Source organism: Paroedura picta, chromosome 3, assembly GCF_049243985.1.
Source record: "Paroedura picta isolate Pp20150507F chromosome 3, Ppicta_v3.0, whole genome shotgun sequence".
NCBI lineage: Eukaryota > Metazoa > Chordata > Lepidosauria > Squamata > Gekkonidae > Paroedura > Paroedura picta.
Window position 1 is genome coordinate 170400630 of NC_135371.1, and position 21563 is coordinate 170422192.

Consider the following 21563-nt stretch of genomic DNA (forward strand, 5'->3'; position numbering starts at 1 on the left):
CTTCCATCTTCTAGGGTTGCCAACTTTGGGGTGGGAAAATTCCTAGGGATCTGGGAGGGGGCAGAGCCTGGGGGTTGTGGGGCTTGGGGAAGGAAGATCTCATCAGGATAGAAATGCCACATTTCCCGCCTCTGAAGCTGCCGTTTCCTCCAAGGAAACCTATATTGCCTGGAAATCAGTTGTAGTTACAGGATCTCTACACCTCTCGGCCCTTTCTTCCTGCTAGCATTGCCCAAATTTTACACCCATACATAGCAATGGGGGGATACTATGGCAGAGGTAGCCAGAGGGTGGCTCTTCAGATGTCCATGGACTACAATTCCCATGAGCCCCTGCCAGCATGCTCAGCTGGATTTAATTAATTAATCAATTAAAATTTCAATTTATATACACTGCTGCTCTTCCTATGGGTCCCCAGTTCTAGTCTATTCAAATGAGAGAGTGTAATTAGGATCAGTGAAGATGAAACTCAAATCCTTTGGCCCCCTCATGAGAAGGAAGGACTCCCTGGAGAAGAGCCTAATGCTGGGGGCGATTGAGGGCAAAAGAAGAAGGGGACGACAGAGAGTGAGGTGGCTGGATGGAGTCACTGAAGCAGTAGGTGCAAACTTAAATGGACTCCGGGGAATGGTAGAGGACAGGAAGGCCTGGAGGATCATTGTCCATGGGGTCGCGATGGGTCGGACACGACTTCGCACATAACAACAACAACAACAAATTAGGATCAGACTACAAAAAGTTGGGGGGGGGGCGTGTCACCGAAGGACCTTCTGTACCATTTGAGAGATCCTACAAGCCCGTTCCCCAGGGGGAAGACCTTTCCCAAAACATCGGCATACCCCAGAGCCATTGGGGAAAATATAGAGACAGGGTTACTAATTCCTGGATTGGTAATTCCTGGAGATCCGGGGGGGGGGGGGAGGTATGAGGAAGGGGACCGTGGCAGGGCGTGCGACGCTGCAACCTCTACCCTCCGAATCTGCCGTCTCCTGCAGAAGTCTGTTGTTGGAAGCGCAGCAGCAATTTTGAGACAATGATTTCAGGACCCAGAGCCCTGAAAGCGTTTTCTGCGACCCCGGGGGCTCTGAGCATGTACAGAGTGCATTCCCAACAAAAGCCAGCAAGGATCAGAGAGGGCTTCCAAATCGGAAGGACGGTCTTCCCAAGCCACTGCATGCCTTTGACTGCCTAGTAAGATCTCCCCCTACTCCCTTTAGTCACCTGGAGGTTGGCATTATGCGACGCTGCAACATTTACCCTCCGAATCTGCCGTCTCCTGCAAGGGAACAGAAGTCTGTTGTCGGAGGCGCAGCATTGATTCCGGGATATCGCCAGGCCCCACCGGGAGGTTGGCAACCCTTGGGGGCTATTCCCTCGCCCGCCCCCCGCGACCGAGGCCAGCGAGGGGGGTCGAAAGGAGCGAGCGCGGAGGGCGGCGCAGGAGGAGCTGCGGTGCGCGGCGCAGGGAGAGGGGGGCGGCCACTGGACGGAGCCGAGCGGGGCGCGGCGGGCTGTCAATCACTCAGGGCTCCTGCATGGGGAGGGAGGGAGGGGGGGGGCTGCAATCCTCTCCCCGGCCGGGCGCATTAAGGCGCGAGGATTTTGCGAGCGGATTTCCCCGCCGTCGCTTCGCTGCCGTCCCTAATGCCACCATCGGGCGCCCGGCGGGCTGGGCAGGAGGGCGCGCCGCAGAGATGCCCCGCGGAGAGTCCCCAGGGGAGGCGACGGCCGACGGGGAGCCCGCGATCAGGTAAGGCGCAGATCGGATTGGTCGCGAAGGCGGGAAGCCGGGGATCCTCTGAGCTTATGCAGAGCGCCGGCGCTCTTTCACGATTTCCCATTGGCAAAAGGGAGTAGGGGGAGATCTTACTAGGCAGTCAAAGGCATGCAATGGATTTGGAAGCCCCCTCTGATCCTTGCTGGCTTTTGTTGGGACCGCACTCTGTACATGCTCAGAACCCCCGGGGTAGCAGAAAACACTTTCAGGGCTCTGGGTCCTGAAATCATTGTCTCAAACGAGTCTCTGGGACGGGGAGAAGGAACAGCTGCACCTGTTGAACTCCCGTCTCCTGACCTGGAGCTGGCAAAGAGACTGATTTCTTCTGTCTTTGGCAAAACAGCAAAGGGAGCTGGGGGATGGGTCTGGAGGGCTCTGCTAGCTGGGACGAGGCACCACGCATGGCCTGACCCACAGTGGGTCTCGGGCATCTGGCGACGGCCAGGGTGTGTGTGTGTGTGGGGGGGGAGTGGTTCTGGGGAAATATTATGGCCAGCTGAGGAGACCCACAGGGACACGATCCATCAGGTGTAATCTTGCACAAGGTCCATCAGGGGTAGTCAAACTGCGGCCCTCCAGATGTCCATGGACTACAATTCCCAGGAGCCCCTGCCAGCATTCGCTGGCAGGGGCTCCTGGGAATTGTAGTCCATGGACATCTGGAGGGCCGCAGTTTGACTACCCCTGATGCTCTCGACCAGCTCCTGTCCCTTTCAGTGCCGTTTGCACAGCAGAACCTCCTTGTGAATCATGGCCAGTATTTTGTGTGGACGGAGGTGCAGGTAACTCAAGTCAGCCTTCAGGCAGTTGGCAACTGGGACAGCTGCCTGCTCTGCACAGTGCTGAGCCTCCTTGATGGCTGTTTCCATACCAAGGTTTGGCACCACTTGGAAATCCTAAGCAGAGTGGGGTTTGGGGCAGGATCTGTGGCCACCAGTTTTTCCTTCCTGGGCTTCTCTTTCTCAGTCTCTGTCCCTGCTCCACACAGGGGCTGTGGCTCAGTGGCAGAACCTCCGCTTGGCATGCAGGAGGTCCCAAGTTCGATCCCCGGCATCTCCAGTTAGAAGGACCAGGCAGGAGGGGATGGGAAAGACCTTGACCTGAGACCTTGGAGAACAGCTGCCAGCCTGAGCAGGCAATACTGACTTGGATGGATCGAGGGTCTGATTCAGTATCAAGAGGCTTCCTGTGTTCAGTTTGCCTGAGGGTGGCATCGGCCAACACACGGACTTTCATACTGAAGGAGAAGGAGGTCTTTCTTATGTTGTTGTTGTTGTTGTTGTTATGTGCGAAGTCGTGTCCGACCCATCGCGACCCCATGGACAATGATCCTCCAGGCCTTCCTGTCCTCTACCATTCCCCAGAGTCCATTTAAGTTTGCACCTAGTTCTGTGTGGGCTGGAGGACAGTTGCAAAGAAAACTCTCTCTTCCTCTTCCAAAAGACTAGAACTCTAGAGCATCTGACAAAGCTGATGATGGATTCGGGAGGGACAAAAGGAAAGACATCTTTACACAGAAAGGGATTAAAATGTGAAATTCACAGCCCCGGGATGGAGTGATAGCCTCAGGAACAGACAGCTTTAAAAGGGGATTAGATAGATTCATGGAGGGCAGATCTATCCATGGCTACTAGCTGGGGTGGGTGAGGGGAACGTTCAAATTCAGAGCCACCCACCCTCTGAATCCCAGAGAAAAAAGGCAACATCAGGGGAGGGTTTTTCGACCTCTCTGCTCTCTTGTTGGAACTGGTTGGCCCCTGTGTGAGATGGGATGCTGGACTAGATGGACCCCTGGTCTGACCCAGCAGGGCTCTTCTGAGGTTCTCATGAAGCCCTTGGCCCTCCTGCCCTCCAGGGGAACGGGTTGGCCACTCTGTGAGGCAAGAGGCTGGACTAGATGGACCCCTGGTCTGACCCAGCAGGGCTCTTCTGAGGTTCTCATGAAGCCCTTGGCCCTCCTGCCCTCCAGGGGAACGGGTTGGCCACTCTGTGAGGCAAGAGGCTGGACTAGATGGACCCCTGGTCTGACCCAGCAGGGCTCTTCTGAGGTTCACATGAAGCCCTTGGCCCTCCTGCCCTCCAGTGGAACGGGTTGGCCACTCTGTGAGGCAAGAGGCTGGACTAGATGGACCCCTGGTCTGACCCAGCAGGGCTCTTCTGAGGTTCTCATGAAGCCCTTGGCCCTCCTGCCCTCCAGGGGAACGGGTTGGCCACTCTGTGAGGCAAGAGGCTGGACTAGATGGACCCCTGGTGTGACCCAGCAGGGCTCTTCTGAGGTTCTCATGAAGCCCTTGGCCCTCCTGCCCTCCAGGGGAACGGGTTGGCCACTCTGTGAGGCAAGAGGCTGGACTAGATGGACCCCTGGTCTGACCCAGCAGGGCTCTTCTGAGGTTCTCATGAAGCCCTTGGCCCTCCTGCCCTCCAGGGGAAAGGGTTGGCCACTCTGTGAGGCAAGAGGCTGGACTAGATGGACCCCTGGTCTGACCCAGCAGGGCTCTTCTGAGGTTCTCATGAAGCCCTTGGCCCTCCTGCCCTCCAGGGGAACGGGTTGGCCACTCTGTGAGGCAAGAGGCTGGACTAGATGGACCCCTGGTCTGACCCAGCAGGGCTTTTCTGAGGTTCTCATGAAGCCCTTGGCCCTCCTGCCCTCCAGGGGAACGGGTTGGCCACTCTGTGAGGCAAGAGGCTGGACTAGATGGACCCCTGGTCTGACCCAGCAGGGCTCTTCTGAGGTTCTCATGAAGCCCTTGGCTCTCCTGCCCTCCAGAGGAACGGGTTGGCCACTCTGTGAGGCAAGAGGCTGGACTAGATGGACCCCTGGTCTGACCCAGCAGGGCTCTTCTGAGGTTCTCATGAAGCCCTTGGCCCTCCTGCCCTCCAGAGGAACGGGTTGGCCACTCTGTGAGGCAAGAGGCTGGACTAGATGGACCCCTGGTCTGACCCAGCAGGGCTCTTCTGAGGTTCTCATGAAGCCCTTGGCCCTCCTGCCCTCCAGGGGAACGGGTTGGCCACTCTGTGAGGCAAGAGGCTGGACTGGATGGACCCCTGGTCTGACCCAGCAGGGCTCTTCTGAGGTTCTCATGAAGCCCTTGGCCCTCCTGCCCTCCAGGGGAACGGGTTGGCCACTCTGTGAGGCAAGAGGCTGGACTGGATGGACCCCTGGTCTGACCCAGCAGGGCTCTTCTGAGGTTCTCATGAAGCCCTTGGCCCTCCTGCCCTCCAGGGGAATGGGTTGGCCACTCTGTGAGGCAAGAGGCTGGACTAGATGGACCCCTGGTCTGACCCAGCAGGGCTCTTCTGAGGTTCTCATGAAGCCCTTGGCCCTCCTGCCCTCCAGGGGAACGGGTTGGCCACTCTGTGAGGTAAGAGGCTGGACTAGATGGACCCCTGGTCTGACCCAGCAGGGCTCTTCTGAGGTTCTCATGAAGCCCTTGGCCCTCCTGCCCTCCAGGGGAACGGGTTGGCCACTCTGTGAGGCAAGAGGCTGGACTAGATGGACCCCTGGTCTGACCCAGCAGGGCTCTTCTGAGGTTCTCATGAAGCCCTTGGCCCTCCTGCCCTCCAGGGGAACGGGTTGGCCACTCTGTGAGGCAAGAGGCTGGACTAGATGGACCCCTGGTCTGACCCAGCAGGGCTCTTCTGAGGTTCTCATGAAGCCCTTGGCCCTCCTGCCCTCCAGGGGAACGGGTTGGCCACTCTGTGAGGCAAGAGGCTGGACTGGATGGACCCCTGGTCTGACCCAGCAGGGCTCTTCTGAGGTTCTCATGAAGCCCTTGGCCCTCCTGCCCTCCAGGGGAACGGGTTGGCCACTCTGTGAGGCAAGAGGCTGGACTGGATGGACCCCTGGTCTGACCCAGCAGGGCTCTTCTGAGGTTCTCATGAAGCCCTTGGCCCTCCTGCCCTCCAGGGGAATGGGTTGGCCACTCTGTGAGGCAAGAGGCTGGACTAGATGGACCCCTGGTCTGACCCAGCAGGGCTCTTCTGAGGTTCTCATGAAGCCCTTGGCCCTCCTGCCCTCCAGGGGAACGGGTTGGCCACTCTGTGAGGTAAGAGGCTGGACTAGATGGACCCCTGGTCTGACCCAGCAGGGCTCTTCTGAGGTTCTCATGAAGCCCTTGGCCCTCCTGCCCTCCAGGGGAACGGGTTGGCCACTCTGTGAGGCAAGAGGCTGGACTAGATGGACCCCTGGTCTGACCCAGCAGGGCTCTTCTGAGGTTCTCATGAAGCCCTTGGCCCTCCTGCCCTCCAGGGGAACGGGTTGGCCACTCTGTGAGGTAAGAGGCTGGACTAGATGGACCCCTGGTGTGACCCAGCAGGGCTCTTCTGAGGTTCTCATGAAGCCCTTGGCCCTCCTGCCCTCCAGGGGAACTGGTTGGCCACTCTGTGAGGCAAGAGGCTGGACTAGATGGACCCCTGGTCTGACCCAGCAGGGCTCTTCTGAGGTTCTCATGAAGCCCTTGGCCCTCCTGCCCTCCAGAGGAACGGGTTGGCCACTCTGTGAGGCAAGAGGCTGGACTGGATGGACCCCTGGTCTGACCCAGCAGGGCTCTTCTGAGGTTCTCATGAAGCCCTTGGCCCTCCTGCCCTCCAGGGGAACGGGTTGGCCACTCTGTGAGGCAAGAGGCTGGACTAGATGGACCCCTGGTCTGACCCAGCAGGGCTCTTCTGAGGTTCTCATGAAGCCCTTGGCCCTCCTGCCCTCCAGAGGAACGGGTTGGCCAGTCTGTGAGGCAAGAGGCTGGACTGGATGGACCCCTGGTCTGACCCAGCAGGGCTCTTCTGAGGTTCTCAAGAAGCCCTTGGCCCTCCTGCCCTCCAGGGGAACGGGTTGGCCACTCTGTAAGGCAAGAGGCTGGACTGGATGGACATCAAATCAGATCCGAAACCAGTCTCTTAGGCACACTTCTGAAGTTGTGCGGTAAAGTCATTGCGTGTGTTATGTGCCCTTGTATCACTTCTGACTTATGGTGATCCTATGAAGGAGCAACCTCCCCAATGTCCGATCGCTGCCAACGTCTTGGGCTGGCTGTACATTTGATCCACCTTTGAAAGCCGCAAGCAAGGTGGGAGGGAACACCCAAGGACACACGTGTGCTCTTTCTCTTCTTCTCTCTCTCACACACAAGCATCACTGGTCAGGGCACATTCGTGTTGAGAATTGTGGAGGTTTGCCCATCGTGGATGGAAGCGGTCCTGTGAATGCCAGGTGGGGGCCGTAGCTGAACTGAGAGGGGGGACAAAATCCCCTCTGGGTGTGGGGAGAGCCCGGTGGGTGGCACGTGCCAGAGGAGACCTCAGAAGACAGGACAGGACGGGGACCTGGATGCTCTTGATTGGCTGTTCGTCCAGCCATTGGAGTCATTCCATCCCAGAAGGCCCACCAAGAACCTGAAATCAGCTGCAGCAGAGTCAGAAGTGCAGGAGAAGAGAAGGTTGCCAGTTCTGGGGCAGGAAATCCTTGGAGGATTGGGGGGTGGAGCCTAAGGAAGGGGAGGGGCTTCAGCAGAATGCAATGCGATGGAGCTCACCTTCCAAAGCAACCATTTCCCCCCAGGGGAACTAATTCCTGATACCTGTAGATCAGTTGTCATGCCAGGGGATCTTCAGCTCCCTCCTGGAAGAGGTGGCGTCCAGGGAACTGAAAGATTCCGCTCCATAACTATCATCTTGGCAGTCATCTACCCAAAACAGAAATCCTTAAAGACCTGTGATATTTATTCCAATATGAGCTTTTATGAGACAGAGCTCATGTTAGCTTTTCAAGGTGTTCCGGAAGTTCTTTGGGCTGATCCTGTGTTGAGCAGGGGGTTGGACTAGATGGCCTGTATGGCCCCTTCCAACTCTATGATTCTATGATTCTGGGAGGGGTTGTGGCTCAGTGGCAGAGCCTCTGCTTGGCATGCAGAAGGTCCCAGGTTCAATCCCTGGCATCTCCAGTTAGAAGGACCAGCCAGGTGGGGATGGGAAAGACCTTAACTGAGACCCTGGCTCAGTGGCAGAGCCTCCGCTTGGCATGCAGAAGGTCCCAGGTTCAATCCCCGGCATCTCCAGTTAAAAGGACTAGGCAGGAGGGGATGGGAAAGACCTTGGCCTGAGACCCTGGCTCAGTGGCAGAGCCTCTGCTTGGCAGGCAGGAGGTCCCAGGTTCAATCCCTGGCATCTCCAGTTAGAAGGACCAGCCAGGTGGGGATGGGAAAGACCTTAACTGAGACCCTGGCTCAGTGGCAGAGCCTCTGCTTGGCATGCAGAAGGTCCCAGGTTCAATCCCCAGCATCTCCAGTGAAAAGGACCAGGCAGAAGGATCTTGACCCCAGACCCTTTGCTCTGCTGGTGCTAATCTGTAAAGCGGAGCTCTTCTGCCAGGTCTTTGGTTGAGGTCAGATCTCTCACCCTTGCCTAGTACCTCCCAGGGTGTCTGCTGTGGGGAGAGGAAGGGAAGGCATTTGTAAGCCACTTCGAGACTCCTTCGGCTAGTCAAAAGCGGGGTACAAAACAACCAGCTCTTCTTTTCTTCCCCTCCTTCCATCTAGCCGTTTTCCGGCTCTGCCCCCCAAATCCCCTCGCAATTTCCCTACCTGGAGCTCGCAGCCCTCTCCCGGTGCTTCCAGCTGTACCAAAGTGGGTAGCCGTGTTGGTCTGGAGCACCACAACAAAATGAAACCAGAGTCCAGTGGCACCTTTAAGACCAACAAAGATTCATTCAAGGCGTGAGCTTTCGAGTGCTTGCACGCCTTGAATGAATCTTTGTTGGTCTTAAAGGTGCCCCTGGACTCTGGTTTCGTTTTGTTGGCGCCGTGGCGTAAGGTCAAGGAATCCTGTGGTGCAGGGTTCAGAATTACGACCCGGTGATGACAGCCTACCTGTCAGGCTGCCGTTTTCTCACTCGCGAACTCGTGGCGCTCTGGGTCGCTGGCTTGGACTGGCAACAACTCTGGTCTTGGGGAGAAAGATCCCCGTCCGGACTCACTCCGCCAGAGATCCTTTAACTCAGAGGAGTGGAACTCATGGGTCACGTGGGCCGGATCGGAACAAAATGTCACTTTTGTTGGGCAGGCCCGTAAAACGTCATGCCAAGTACCGGAGATATAGGGGCACAGGCAAACCCAATGATTGGTGTGATATTTTACTCAAAATACCAACAAAAGCAGCTGTCAGTAAAAGCCATTAATTTACTGGGGGACCCGCAAAAGCCCCCATAAATGTATGTAATCCTATGCAAGACTAGGGCCCATTCTGCACACATAGGATAATGCACTTTCAATGCGCTTTGGAAGCTGGATTTTCCTGTGCGGAACAGGAAAATCTACTACGAAAGTGCATTGAAAGTGCATTATCTATTGTGTGCAGACTAGACCCAGGTCCCCCCCCCAAAGGATACCTTAAAAGGGAGAGTGCCTTACATTTCCATACAAGTGAATTAATTATTTTTATATACAGTGATTTTAGGAGACGAACTGTCTTCCTTGCAAGTAAATAGTTTTTCGGCAGCCCCGCCCATATATATGCTCAGCCTCAGCAGCCGCGCATGGCTACGATCCATCTCTTGCGCTTTGTTTCCTCTCTTCCCCTATCCTGCCTCTGAGGATCTTGAGGGGCCACATGGATGCCCCCCTCCAACAGCCCAACACCAACCCTGTAAGGTGGGCCAGCTTTATCAGTGCCATGGCAACCCCAAGGTCACCCAGCTGGCTTCATGTGGGGGAGCAGGCAGGTCCCACCTTTAGGCTGGCCTACCCAGTTTTATATGTGCCTCTTGTGGCGCAGAGTGGTAAGGCAGCAGACATGCAGTGTGAAAGCTCTGCGCATGAGGCTGGGAATTCGATACCAGCAGCCGGCTCAAGGTCGATTCAGCCTTCCATCCTTCCGAGGTCAGTAAAATGAGTACCCAGCTTGCTGGGGGGTAAACGGTAATGACTGGGGAAGGCACTGGCAAACCAGCCCGTACTGTGTCTGCCATGAAAACGCTGGAGGGCACCACCCCAAGGGTCAGACATGACTCAGTGCTTGCACAGGGGATACCTTTACCTTTACCCAGTTTTATAAGACATCAAACCACTCTTTAAAATCACGAAACAGTATTACAGCAACCCCCCCCCCCCATTGGCATTAGAAGCACCAGCGGACACTGTGCTGCCCATCTAACACCATGTGCTCAGATCTCCAGCCAAGGCACCCCTGCAACCTTTTGACTGTAGCCATTAAAGTGCCGTCAGATGAAAGCATCGCGTCCCCCAGAGCTTGGAATATTGTCGCTTGAATGCTTGGGAAATGGGACGTCACCATTTGAACAAAAGCCCTGCCTGGCAGGAGGACGTGTGAATCGCACAACAAAGCATTTCCACGGCCAAAATGCTCCTGAAGCCGCAAAGGGGTCCTCTTCTCTTCCTCCCTCCTCAGACAGGTTCTGGCTTTCTCAGCACATGCCCCCACACTCTGCTTACACAGCTCAGCAGTTCAGCAGCAGCACAAAATTGCCGGGTTGTTAAAGTTGCCGGCCTCCATGTGGGCTCCGTGGCTCTCCCAGAATGACAACAGATCCCTCAGTGACAGCTCCAGAGGGTAGACTGTGTAGTATTTGACCCTGCCAAGGTCCCTTCCTCACCCAAAAATCAGCCCGCTCCAGGCACCAAATCTCCAAGAATCTCCCAAGCTGGGATTGGTATTTAAAAGGCTGCCATGTAGAGGATGGAGCAGAGTTGTTCTCTCTTGCCCCGGAGGGACGGACCAGAACCAAGGGGATGAAATTAATTCAAAAGGAATTCTGTCTAAACATCCGGAAGAAGTTCCTGACAGTCAGAGCAGTTCCTCGGTGGAACAGGCTTCCTCGGGAGGTGGTGGGTTCTCCACCTTTGGAGATTTTTAAACAGAGGCTGGAGAGCCATCTGACGGAGAGGCTGATTCTGTGAAGGCTCAAGGGGGTGGCAGGTGACAGTGGATGAGCGATAGGGTGGTGAGTGTCCTACATAGTGCAGGGGGTTGGACTAGATGATCCAGGAGGTCCCTTCCAACTCTGTGCTTCTATGATTCTATGGTAGCCCAGTGTGTTGTTCTCTCCTCCCCATTTGGGGTTACGGTTGATTGATGCCCTGTCCTCTATACCCAGCCCAAGGACCGATACCTATTTGGTATGCCACCCCCTAAAACAGATATGGCAATCCCGTGTCAAATAAGGTAGCCAACCTCAAGATCTGGGGTGTCAAACATAACGCCCACAGGCCAGAATTGGCCCGGCCAGGGCTGTTATTGAACCCACAAGCAACTAGTCATGACCTTTATTGCCAGATTATGTCCCTATATAGAACATTATGCTCCTATATAGGACAGTACGATCTAGCAAGAAAAATCTGGCTCCCTGGTCTCAAGGAGATTAAACTGACCTCAACCACTGCCAGGATTTTTCAGTTTTGGCCCCTGTCCTGGTGGAACGCTCTGCTGAATGAGATCAGAGCCCCACGTACCTCTGAAATTTCCACAGGTCCTGTAAGACAGGGTTGTTCCGCCCGGCCTAGGGTTGAGGGGCCGGAAGTAACGCCCAGAACCGCTGGCCAATCTGTCCTATTCCGCCAGGCGAAAACTTTTACCGAAGCTTTCAATATGACCTCCCGCTGCCATGAGAATAAGCGCTATAAGCGGTTTTAGAAGAAGAAGAAGAAGAAGAAGAATAAGCGCTATAAGCGGTTTTAATATTTCAACATTTAATATTTAATTTGGCATTTTAGTGTTTCAAGGCTCAGATGTCAAATTTAGTACGAATAGTTGAAAGTTTATTATATATTGGAATTTAATGTGTATTTTGAGAACTTTGTAAGCCGCTTTGAGTTTTTGAAGGAAGCGCAGAATGTAAATATCAGAATAAGTAAATACACTGATCCAGTGCTAAGGTGTAATGGGCAGAGGAAGAGGGGTGGGTGGGCATCAGGGGGACACGGTAAAGACGTACTGAAAGAGCGTTAATGTTTTAAGCATGTTTGTATGTTGAGTCAGAACGTAATATCATTAATTAGGTTTCCCTGTGTCCTTGATAAAGTTTATTCCCCCATGCCTTGCATTAGGTTCTATGGCACCCCTGGCCCTTCCCAGCAAAGGGACATTTACATTGGATCTGGCCCTCATAACAAATGAATTTGACACCTCTGCTCTCGATCCTCTGGAGATGATTCGGAAACAGTAGCTGACCCAATAGGCTACCGCCAAACTCTGCCACAATCACATCTGATCTCCAGACAACAGAGATCAGTTTCCCTGGAGAAAGCGGCTGTTTAGAGCAGGGGTGGCCGAACTGTGACTCGCCAGACGCCCATGGACTACAATTCCCATGAGCCCCTACTGCTGGCAGGGGTCCATGGGAATTGTAGTTCATGGACGTTTGAGGAGCTACAGTTTTGGCCACCCCCAGTTAGAGGAAGGATTCTAACCCATGTAGGTCCCTCCTTTCCCCAGATCCTTCTGGTCCTACTCTCCAAATCTCTAGCTTCCATGTCTTCAATTATCAGTTCCAGCAGATTTCAGCTCAGCTGAGAGCCAGTTTGGTGTAGTGCTTAGGAGCGCGGACTTCTAATCTGGCGTGCCGGGTTCGATTCTGCACTCCCCCCACATGCAGCCAGCTGGGGGACCTTGGGCTCCCCACGGCACTGATAAAATTGTTCTGACCGAGCAGGAATATCAGGACTCTCTCAGCCTCACCCCCCTCACAGGGTGTCTGTTGTGGGGAGAGGAATGGGAAGGAGAATGTAAGCCAGTTTGAGCCTCCTTCGGGTAGAGAAAAGCAGCGTATAAGAACCAACTCTTCTTCTTCTTCTTCTTCTTTTCCTTGACCGCCCGCAGCCCCTCTGAGCAGCAGCCCACCAGAACTTTCCCCATAAATTGATAAGCCAGACTTCTTACCCCGTAAATTGATAGGCGTGCTCAGATTTGCACCCACTTCAGATCTGCCTCCCTTCACTTTGGCAGATGCATGTTTAAGGTGGGGCAAGCAGGGTGTGTGCCCTGGGCGTCACATAGGGGAGCACCACTGGCCCCTTTGCAGCTGGATGCCAGTTGGCACCTAGCACACTTGCTGAGTCAGCTGGGATGGCTCCTGCTGCCTAGACTCGGGAGGGCCCTGGTGCCACAGCCCCAGGAGGGCACCGGACCGAGATGGATCCTAGATCAGGAGAAGGCATCTTTCGTTGGGTATGTATGAGATGCAAAAGACACAGAATTCACAACCCAGAGACACAACTGTGAAGGTGAGCATCACGGTCTACACCAGGGGTTCCCAACCAGGGGCCCGCAACCCCCCCGGGGGTCTTTGAGAGCTCTGGGAGATGCAAGGAGATCTTCAAAACCAAGCATGATACAGGAGGAGACATACAAAGATACAAAACCAGACTGGTTGCTGAAGGATGCTCTCAGAAGCATGGAGAAGACTATGATGAAACCTTCGCACCAGGGGTTAGACATACTTCAGTGAGAATGTTCTTGAGCAGAACAGCAGCAAGGAAGTTGCATGTGGAGAATCTGGACATAAAGCAACTCCTTCTGTTGCTTTACAGGCCTAGTCTCTTTCTCCACAATGGAAAAAACGGTAAATGATCAATCAATTGTTTGACTGGCTCCTGCATGTTCTGCGCCCACTTCTCTGAAGGAGTGTGTCACCACTTCCAGGGTTTTGTGAAGCCTAGAAAATATTTCAGGGCTTCCTTCATGGTCAAAGATTTGAGAAAGGGTGGTCTGTGGGCTGAAAGAGGCTGCAAGATGTTGGAATGAGAAACTTCCTCACATGCTATCCAAAGGAGGATTTGTGCAAGGCGGGGCAGGACACTTCCTATACTCATAGAGCCAAAAAACAGACTTACATTCTGACTTATGTGGATGACCTGTTTTTAGGCTGTGACGAAGGACTGTAATGAAATAGTTCAATGTCTGAATCAAGAAGAAGTGAAACAATTAGGACACATCAACTGCTATTTTGGAATACAAATAGATTGAGAGGACGGTGGAAGCTGTCTTCTCAACCAGAAGCAGAAAATCTTTGCCTTTATGTACATGAATACAAAAGGAACTAGAGCAGCAAGTCCTCTTATGGAAACAAACTACCTGAACCAGCTGTCATGCCCCTGTCAAGTGCCCAATAAGCAGCTCCATTGCGAACAAGAAATCTCTTTATTGAAGGAAATGGTGAACAAAAGCAGGGGTTTTCCTTGCTGAAACTGGCAACCAAAGCTACAAGCATGCTTTTATGCAACCCTTGTAATCCCTCTCACCTTCCCTTTTAGCTCCCCACAACAGACACCCTGTGAGGGAGGTGAGGCTGAGAGCCCTGATATCACTGCTTGGTCAGAAGGTCAACTCCTTGCTAAAAGATTCCCCTGCCTGGGAACTTTAGTTGGAGTGGCTTTGTACAAATTGTACTCAAGCAGGAAATCTCCAATAAAACAGTGAGGACATAGCAGGAGGCTATTTGAAAAATATCAGGAATTTCCTCATCTAACTATGCTAAATACACGTCTCCTCCGATGCCCCCTGCAGGACATTCTTCATATCCTTTTGAATCATGCACAATACAGATCTTGCCAAAAACCCAACAACTGGGACCCTATCTCTGTCTCCTCTTGGCTATCCAGTAGGTCAGTTCCAAAATAAACCTACGCTTGAATTGGGCGGTGCACCTTGAACTGGGTTGTTCATTCCTCCGGCCATAAATTGGAAACAACTGGATTGCACTTCCCACACACAGAGGGGGCACAGTCTTGTGTAGCTGGTGTCTCATAAGCCACTTGTTGGGATGGGGCATGGGTCCACCTCTGGACTGTCGGTCATTCTCCAGTAACCCAATATGGGGGGGAGGCGGGGGAGAGAGAGCCATTAATGGAGGGAGCTGAACTGGAGAAGGGGGGATGATTGGATGGATGGATAGCCAGAGACAGATTTGTCCGGGATTGCCGGAGACTCCAGGGCCCCTCCCCGTGGCCTCATTTCTTCCCGGAGCGGCCCTGTCCCTCTGCTTTCTATCCTGCCACACTTTTTCTCCGGCCTTGGATGTTCCGGTCCTGAAGCCGCTGAGCGTGTGTCTTGGGTCAGGTACCAGGAAAAGCTTTCAGAAACCGATTCTGGACTGTCATTCATCTCCTCCCTCCCCTTTTCCCTCTCTTTAAGTAAAGCATTCGACATCACCGTCTTAGTCCTGGTTGATGTGTGTCTCTGTGTGTGTTGCGGGGGGGAGGGTGTCAGCTTCCTGTGGCCCAGAGGGGCACCGGACCCCCGTCGTGCTCTGGTTCTGCTGAGGCGGGATCCGGAATCCAAATCTGACGAGATGAGCCAAATAAGACTGGCCTCATACATTGCGGCACCAGAAGGGCAACCAACGACACCGGAGACGGGTGATTGTAGGTTGCCAGCTCTGGGATCGGGAATTCCTGGAGATTTGGGAGGTGGAGCTTGGGGGGGGGGATCTCAGTGTTGCATAAGACCAGAGTCCTTCATCAAACTCAGCCATTTCCTCCAGGGAAACTGATCTCTGTAGACAAGAGAGGAAGTTTTGATTCCAAGAGATTTCCGGCTCCACCGGGAGGTTGGCACCCCTAACAATTGGGATTTTCTGCCTTTAAAAAAGCCAAACAGCCACCTGTAGGAGGGGGCACGGAGATACTATGTCCCTCTCCCCATGGAATGCATTGATGCTCTCAGGAAGCAGCAGGATTGCGTTAGGAAAAGGCACAGGCAAGGGTTAGAGTGCAAGCTCTGAGTTCGAGATTTAAGGAGGTGGAGCCTGTGGAAGGCAGGGTTTGAGAAGGGGAGGGGCCTGAACAGGGTACCATGTCATAGAGTCTGCCCCCCCCCCCCAAAAAAAAACTGCTGTTTCCTCCAGGGGGACTGATCTGGGTCATCTGGAGAGGAATTGTAATAGTGGGAAATCTCCAGGTGCGACCTGGAGGGTGGCAACCCTAGGCAAGGAGTTCCGCAAGTTTGCATCCCAGTCGCTTTAAATCAATCAGTCAGTCTTGGGCGTTGCCGATAATGAATCTTCCGTATCAGAAGCCATCTGAGCCCAAAGGGGAGAATCCAAAATGGCGGCTTGAATCTGTCACAAGTAATTTAGAGGGGGGAAATCCAAAATGGCGCCACGAATCTTCCGTTTCATAAGTAATTTGGAATATTCCATTTCCCAAGTCATGTAAACCCAAAATGGCGTCCTCCAATCAATATGATGCAAGTAGAGAAGAAACCATAATCTGCCTGTATGGCTTCCCTCCATTGCAGTTGGACATATATAGATCGTTGTGGTGGATTGGGATCCGGCCAGCTATAAAAAGGGTCTTGCCGGATCAGGCACAGCGTTCTGTTTCACACCGTGGTCAACCCATTGCAGGTTCCCAACCTCCAGCCGGGGCCTGGAGATCTCCTGGCATTACAACTGAACTCCTGACTCTAAAGATTAGGTCCCCTGCAGAGAAGGGCAGCTTTGGAGGGGGGATGCTACGGCAGCATTTCCTCTGACCAAACCCGACCCTCATCAGACTCCAGCTCCCCAAATCTCCAGGAATTTCCCAACTCAGAGCTGGTAACACTTCTAGCACTGGTGTTCAGAGACGTGCTGTCTGAAGGTCTCTTTCATCACCATGACAGACCTCTTCTCCATGAATATGGGCGCTTTGACCAGCACTTTTAATGCACTTTGCAAAATCCACTTGCAAACAGCCACCAAAGTGGATTGAACCTGCAATATCGAGCATGTGTGAAAGCACCTTGAGTCTAACCCAGGAGAGGCCCATCTACTAGGCCAGTGGTCCCCAACCCCCGGTCCGGAGACCGGGACCGGGACCGGTCCATAGATCAGTTGGTACCGGTCCGCGGCTCCTCCTCAGCTGCTGCGTTGGGGGCTGCCCTGCCACTCTGCCCCCAGCTCACCTTTGGTGCTCTCCAGCGGCTGTCATGGCTGGGTCTCCCCCAAGGCATGGCACTGCACAGCTGCTGCTGGCAGCACCCCCCCGGCGGGCGGCGGGAAGTCAGGGGCACCGGCGGGAAAGCAAGCGGAGAAGGGGCTCAGGCGGCAGTGGTGACGTCCCTCCCCCCCCCGGGCCTCAGTGGTGACTCCCCCCCCCCCGGGCCTCAGTAAAATTGTCAAGTGTTGACCAGTCCCCAGTGATAAAAAGGTTGGGGACCACTGCACTAGGCTGCTCTCGGTGATCGCTGACTGTTGCCATCTCCAGGCTGAGAAATACCTGGAGATTTTGGGGGTTGGAGCCTGTGAGCAGTGGAATTTGGGGAAGGGAGGGTGTTCAGTGGGATGTCCTGCCATAAAATCCACTTTCCAAAGCTGCTGTTTGCTCCAGGTGGTCCGTTGTAATCCCAGGAGGTCTCCAGTCACCACCTGGTGGTTGGCAAGCCAGTCAAGGGGGCCCGGGATGGAGGGAGCCCCAGACAGTCCTTTCACCCACCCCATGCCAAGCCACAGCAGGGAAACTGTCCCCCCACCCCCCTTTGTGTTATGGGGCAGCCCATGTCCAGGGTAGCCCCTCCTTACGTCACCCGCCTCGTCTGACTGTGGGGGCAAAAGCTTTAAGATGGACCATGACATGTTTTGCTCTGTACAATAACAGAATTAACACGGGATTTGTCGCCATGTGGTACCACCATGTGGTATGTTTTAGGCATACGACTGCCCAAAACATGCCAATAATCTCAGGACAGACAAAAGGAAATACTACTTTACTCAAGAGGGATTAAAATGTGGATTTCGCTGCCAGAGGATGTCGTAATGGCCGCGGGGATAAACAGATTTAAAAGGGGATTAGATAGATTCATGGGGGATCAGTCCATCAGTGGCTACTGGCCAGGGTGGCTGAGGGGAACCTCCACATTCAGAGGCACTGAGCCTCTGGATCCCAGAGCCAGGAGACAACATCAGGGGAGAGCCTCTCGACCGCCCTGCCCTGTTATGGGCACTGGTTGGCCTCTGTGTGAGGCAGGATGCCGGACCAGATGGACCCCTGGTTTGGTCCAGAAAGGCTCTTCTGAGGTTCTTACAAAGGCCTCAGCCTCTCTGCCCTGTAGTTGGTCATCCAGAGGAACTGGTTGACCCCTGTGTGGGACAGGATGCTGGACTGGATGGACCCCTGGTTTGATCCGGCAGGGCTCTTCTGATGTTCTCATGAAGGCCTTCCAGCTTGGTATAATGGTCAGGAGCACAGACTTCTAATCTGGCAAGCCAGGTTTGATTCCCTGCTCCTCCTCCACATGCAGCCAGCTGGGTGACCTTGGGCTAGTCACAGTTTTGATAAAGCTGTTCTGACCAAGCAGTAATATCAGGGCTCTTTCAGCCCCACCCACCTCACAGGGTGTCTGTTGTGGGGAGAGGAAAGGGAGGCGAATGTAAGCTGATTTGAGACTCCTTCTGGTGGAGAAAAGCGGCAAATAAGAACCAACTCTTATTATTATTTTGCAACAAGAAAATATTAATAAACAATACAATTAGACCCATATGAACCTTGAACATTATGTATTATCTGTTGTGTACATTTTTATTGGCCTATGCTGACGGGTCATATTGGTCTATGTGCTAATTGCATTCTTCATTAATATATCCTCGTTGCAAAATACAATGTATGGCTGACATTATTCAGTTTGGTCGCCGGATTCACACAGACCTCCCAGTTCCTGTTTGCTTAGTGCATGGTCCGTGTTTCCTTCGTAGTTTGCTTGTTTCCCCGCCAACCCTCTCTAGATTATAAACCTATTTTCTTCCAATTCCCAGGCTGTAAGCATTGCGGGATCCCGGCAAGACGCACCATGGACTCAGCCAGCCTACCGCTGTTCTGGCTATGGTCGCTCTGGGCCTTGAGCCCTCACCCTAGCTGGGTTTGTGGCCAACAGGCAACGCAGCCCCATTCCATCAGGATCGAAGGGGACATCACGCTCGGGGGGCTCTTCCCCGTGCATGCCCGTGGCCAGGCTGGCGTGCCGTGTGGGGAAGTCAAGAAGGAAAAGGGGATCCATCGGATGGAGGCCATGCTCTACGCTCTGGACCAGATCAACAGCGACCCCGACCTCCTTCCCAACATGACCCTGGGGGCCCGCATATTGGACACTTGTTCTCGCGATACCTACGCCTTGGAGCAGTCGCTGACGTTCGTCCAGGCGCTGATCCAGAAGGACACGTCCGACGTGCGGTGCTCCAATGGCGAGCCTCCAATCATCTCCAGGCCCGAGCGGGTGGTGGCTGTCATCGGGGCCTCGGCCAGCTCTGTCTCCATCATGGTGGCCAACGTCCTTCGCCTCTTTGCTGTGAGTAGAGCGAAAGATCTTCCAAGGAGATTGTCCAGGGAATGGGGCAGAAGGGGCTGGTTGAGTGTAAGGTCGTCAGCGATGGATGGGGAGATATTTTGGAGGGTAGAGTCGGCTTGTCCGGTCCCCTCTGGTCACTGTTGGTGAGTGGGTGGGTAGGGCTACGTGTTCCAGAGGGGGAAATGTTGGAATATGCAGATCTGTAGTGGGCCTGATTCAACAGAACATGAAGAATATCCTTCAGGGGCTATCAGAGGAGACCAGGCCTCTCTGCCCTGTTGTTGGCCCTCAGGAGGAACTGGCTGGCCACTGTGTGAGACAGACTAGTTGGACCACTGGTCCGATCCAGCAGGGTTGTTTTGATGTTCTCATGAAGGCCTCTTTGCCCTGTTGTTGGCCCTCAAAAAAAAACCTGTTTGGACACTGTGAGATGGGATACTGGACTAGATGGATTACTGGTCTGATCCAGCAGGGCTCTTCTGAGGTTCTTCTGAAGGCCTCGGCCTCTCTGCCCTGTTGCTGCCCTCCAGAGGAACTGGCTGGCCCCTGTGTGAGACAGGAGACTGGATTGGATGGACCACTGATCTGATCCAGCAGGGTTCTTCTGATGTTCTTAGGAAGGCCTCGGCCTCTCTGCCCTGTTGTTGGCCCTCCAGAGGAACTGTTTGGCCACTGTGTGAGGCAGGAGGCTGGACTAGAGGGACCTTCACTGGTTTGATTTAGGAAGGGTTCTTCTGGTGATTTAGGAAGGGTTCTTCTGGTCTTGGCCTCTCCTATTAATGCCTCAGCCTCTCTGCCCTGTTGTTGGCTCTCCAGAGGAACTGGTCAGCCAGTGTATGAGATGGGATGCTGGAGGAGATGGATTACTGGTCTGACCAAGAAAGGCTCTTCTGGTGTTTTTATGGTGTATGTTTGTATGACAGAGATACACAGATGGGGCTATCCGGCAGAAGATGAATGCGAAATGGATACTAGAGAGATGAAGTTTTATTTTACTTTTCAGGTTTCGGTTTGTTGGTAAGATTTCTCTCCAAAACGAGAAAATATTCGAAACAAAATACATGCACACACACAGTTTCCTTAAAGTGTCAAAAATTCAAAATGCACTTGGCAGGGGCTCATGGGAATTGTAGTCCATGGACATCTGGAGGGCCGCAGTTTGACTACCCCTGCTTTAGAGGGTGGACTCCATGATGTCACTGAGGTCTCTCCACAAGCCCATGTGTCAGATTTGACAATGACAGGGCAGGTCAAGCGGAGACCAAAACAGGGAGAAGAAGCTGGAGGAGACTGTGGGGAGAATCATTTTTTTTGAGCGGGGACAGGACTGTAATCCTTATTCGGGTGCTGCCAGTAGGCAGTTGCCAGCTCCAGGTTGGGGAATCCCTGGCGATTTGGGGAAAGATCCTGGAAAAGGCAGAATTTGGCGAGGGGAGAGACCTCAGGAGCAGATGAGACTGTACAGGCCCCGCAGCCCTGACAAAATGGCTGTTTTCTCCCAGGGAAGTGATGCTTGGGGACCTGATGCAATTCCCAGAGGTCTGCTGCCACTATCTGTAGGATGCAAGGAACAAGAAAAGAATCGACATGGTGGCGTATCAAGAAAGTAAATGTATTATTGTTGTCTAATGTCTTCTTTCTAATATTTTCAGTTAGAATCATAGAATCATAGAGTTGGAAGGGGCCATACAGGCCATCTAGTCCAACCTCCTGCTCAACGCAGGATCGGCCCAGAGCATCCTAAAGCATCCAAGAAAAGTGTGTATCCAACCTTTGCTTGAAGACTGCCAGTGAGGGGGAGCTCACCCCCTCCTTAGGCAGCCTATTCCACTGCTGAACTACTCTGACTGTGAAAAACTTTTTCCTGATATCTAGCCTATATCGTTGTACTTGTAGTTTAAACACATTACTGCGTGTCCTCTCCTCTGCAACCAACGGGAACAGCATCCTGCCCTCCTCCAAGTGACAACCTTTCAAATACTTAAAGAGGGCTATCATGTCCCCTCTCAACCTCCTTTTCTCCAGGCTGAACATTCCCAAGTCCCTCAACCTCTTCATAGGGCTTGGTCCCTTTCAAGAATTAAGTATTCAAGAATTTTCAAGAATTAAGTATTCAAGAATTTTCAAGAATTAAGTACCCGCTTTCAAGAATTAAGTATTAGAAGCTGGTGTGATCCTCCGTGACATTTTGAGCCAACGGCCAATTTATACTATAAGATGAGTGAGAAGCCAGTACAGAAAAATTACAGTGATTCATTCTAATGCTTTAAGAGGGTTTAGCCACTGAAGAAAGCTTTGTTCTTGAAAACGGGTTTAAAATATCCGGAGCCCGTTTTGGCTACACCTAACTGAAAATATTAGAAAGAAGACATTAGACAACAATAATAAATTTATTTTATCGATACACCACCATGTCGATTATTTTGTCATTCCTTGCTGTCTCATGGAATCGACTTGCCGTCTTTTTCCGCTAGCCGGAGGATGGCAACTAGGGTTGTGCGTGGCGGCATCCAAATCAGCC

At 53.3% G+C, this 21563-nt stretch overlaps 1 protein-coding gene and 1 non-coding gene across 3 annotated transcripts in view; both read left to right on the forward strand.

Annotated features, from left to right (window-relative positions):
- Positions 1–1579: 1579 nt before the first annotated feature.
- Positions 1580–21563, forward strand: part of LOC143833531 (metabotropic glutamate receptor 6-like) — a 40944-nt gene continuing 20960 nt past the window's right edge. For both annotated transcript variants that reach the window (XM_077329449.1, XM_077329450.1), the window contains exons 1-2: positions 1580–1750; positions 18513–19042. In XM_077329449.1, coding sequence (XP_077185564.1) covers positions 1645–1750; positions 18513–19042 — 636 coding nt within the window. In that variant the 5' untranslated portion in view covers positions 1580–1644. The remainder of the gene's footprint in view (positions 1751–18512; positions 19043–21563) is intronic.
- TRNAA-GGC (transfer RNA alanine (anticodon GGC)) lies at positions 7642–7713 on the forward strand. The gene has a single exon. It is a non-coding gene; the product is annotated as a tRNA-Ala (tRNA).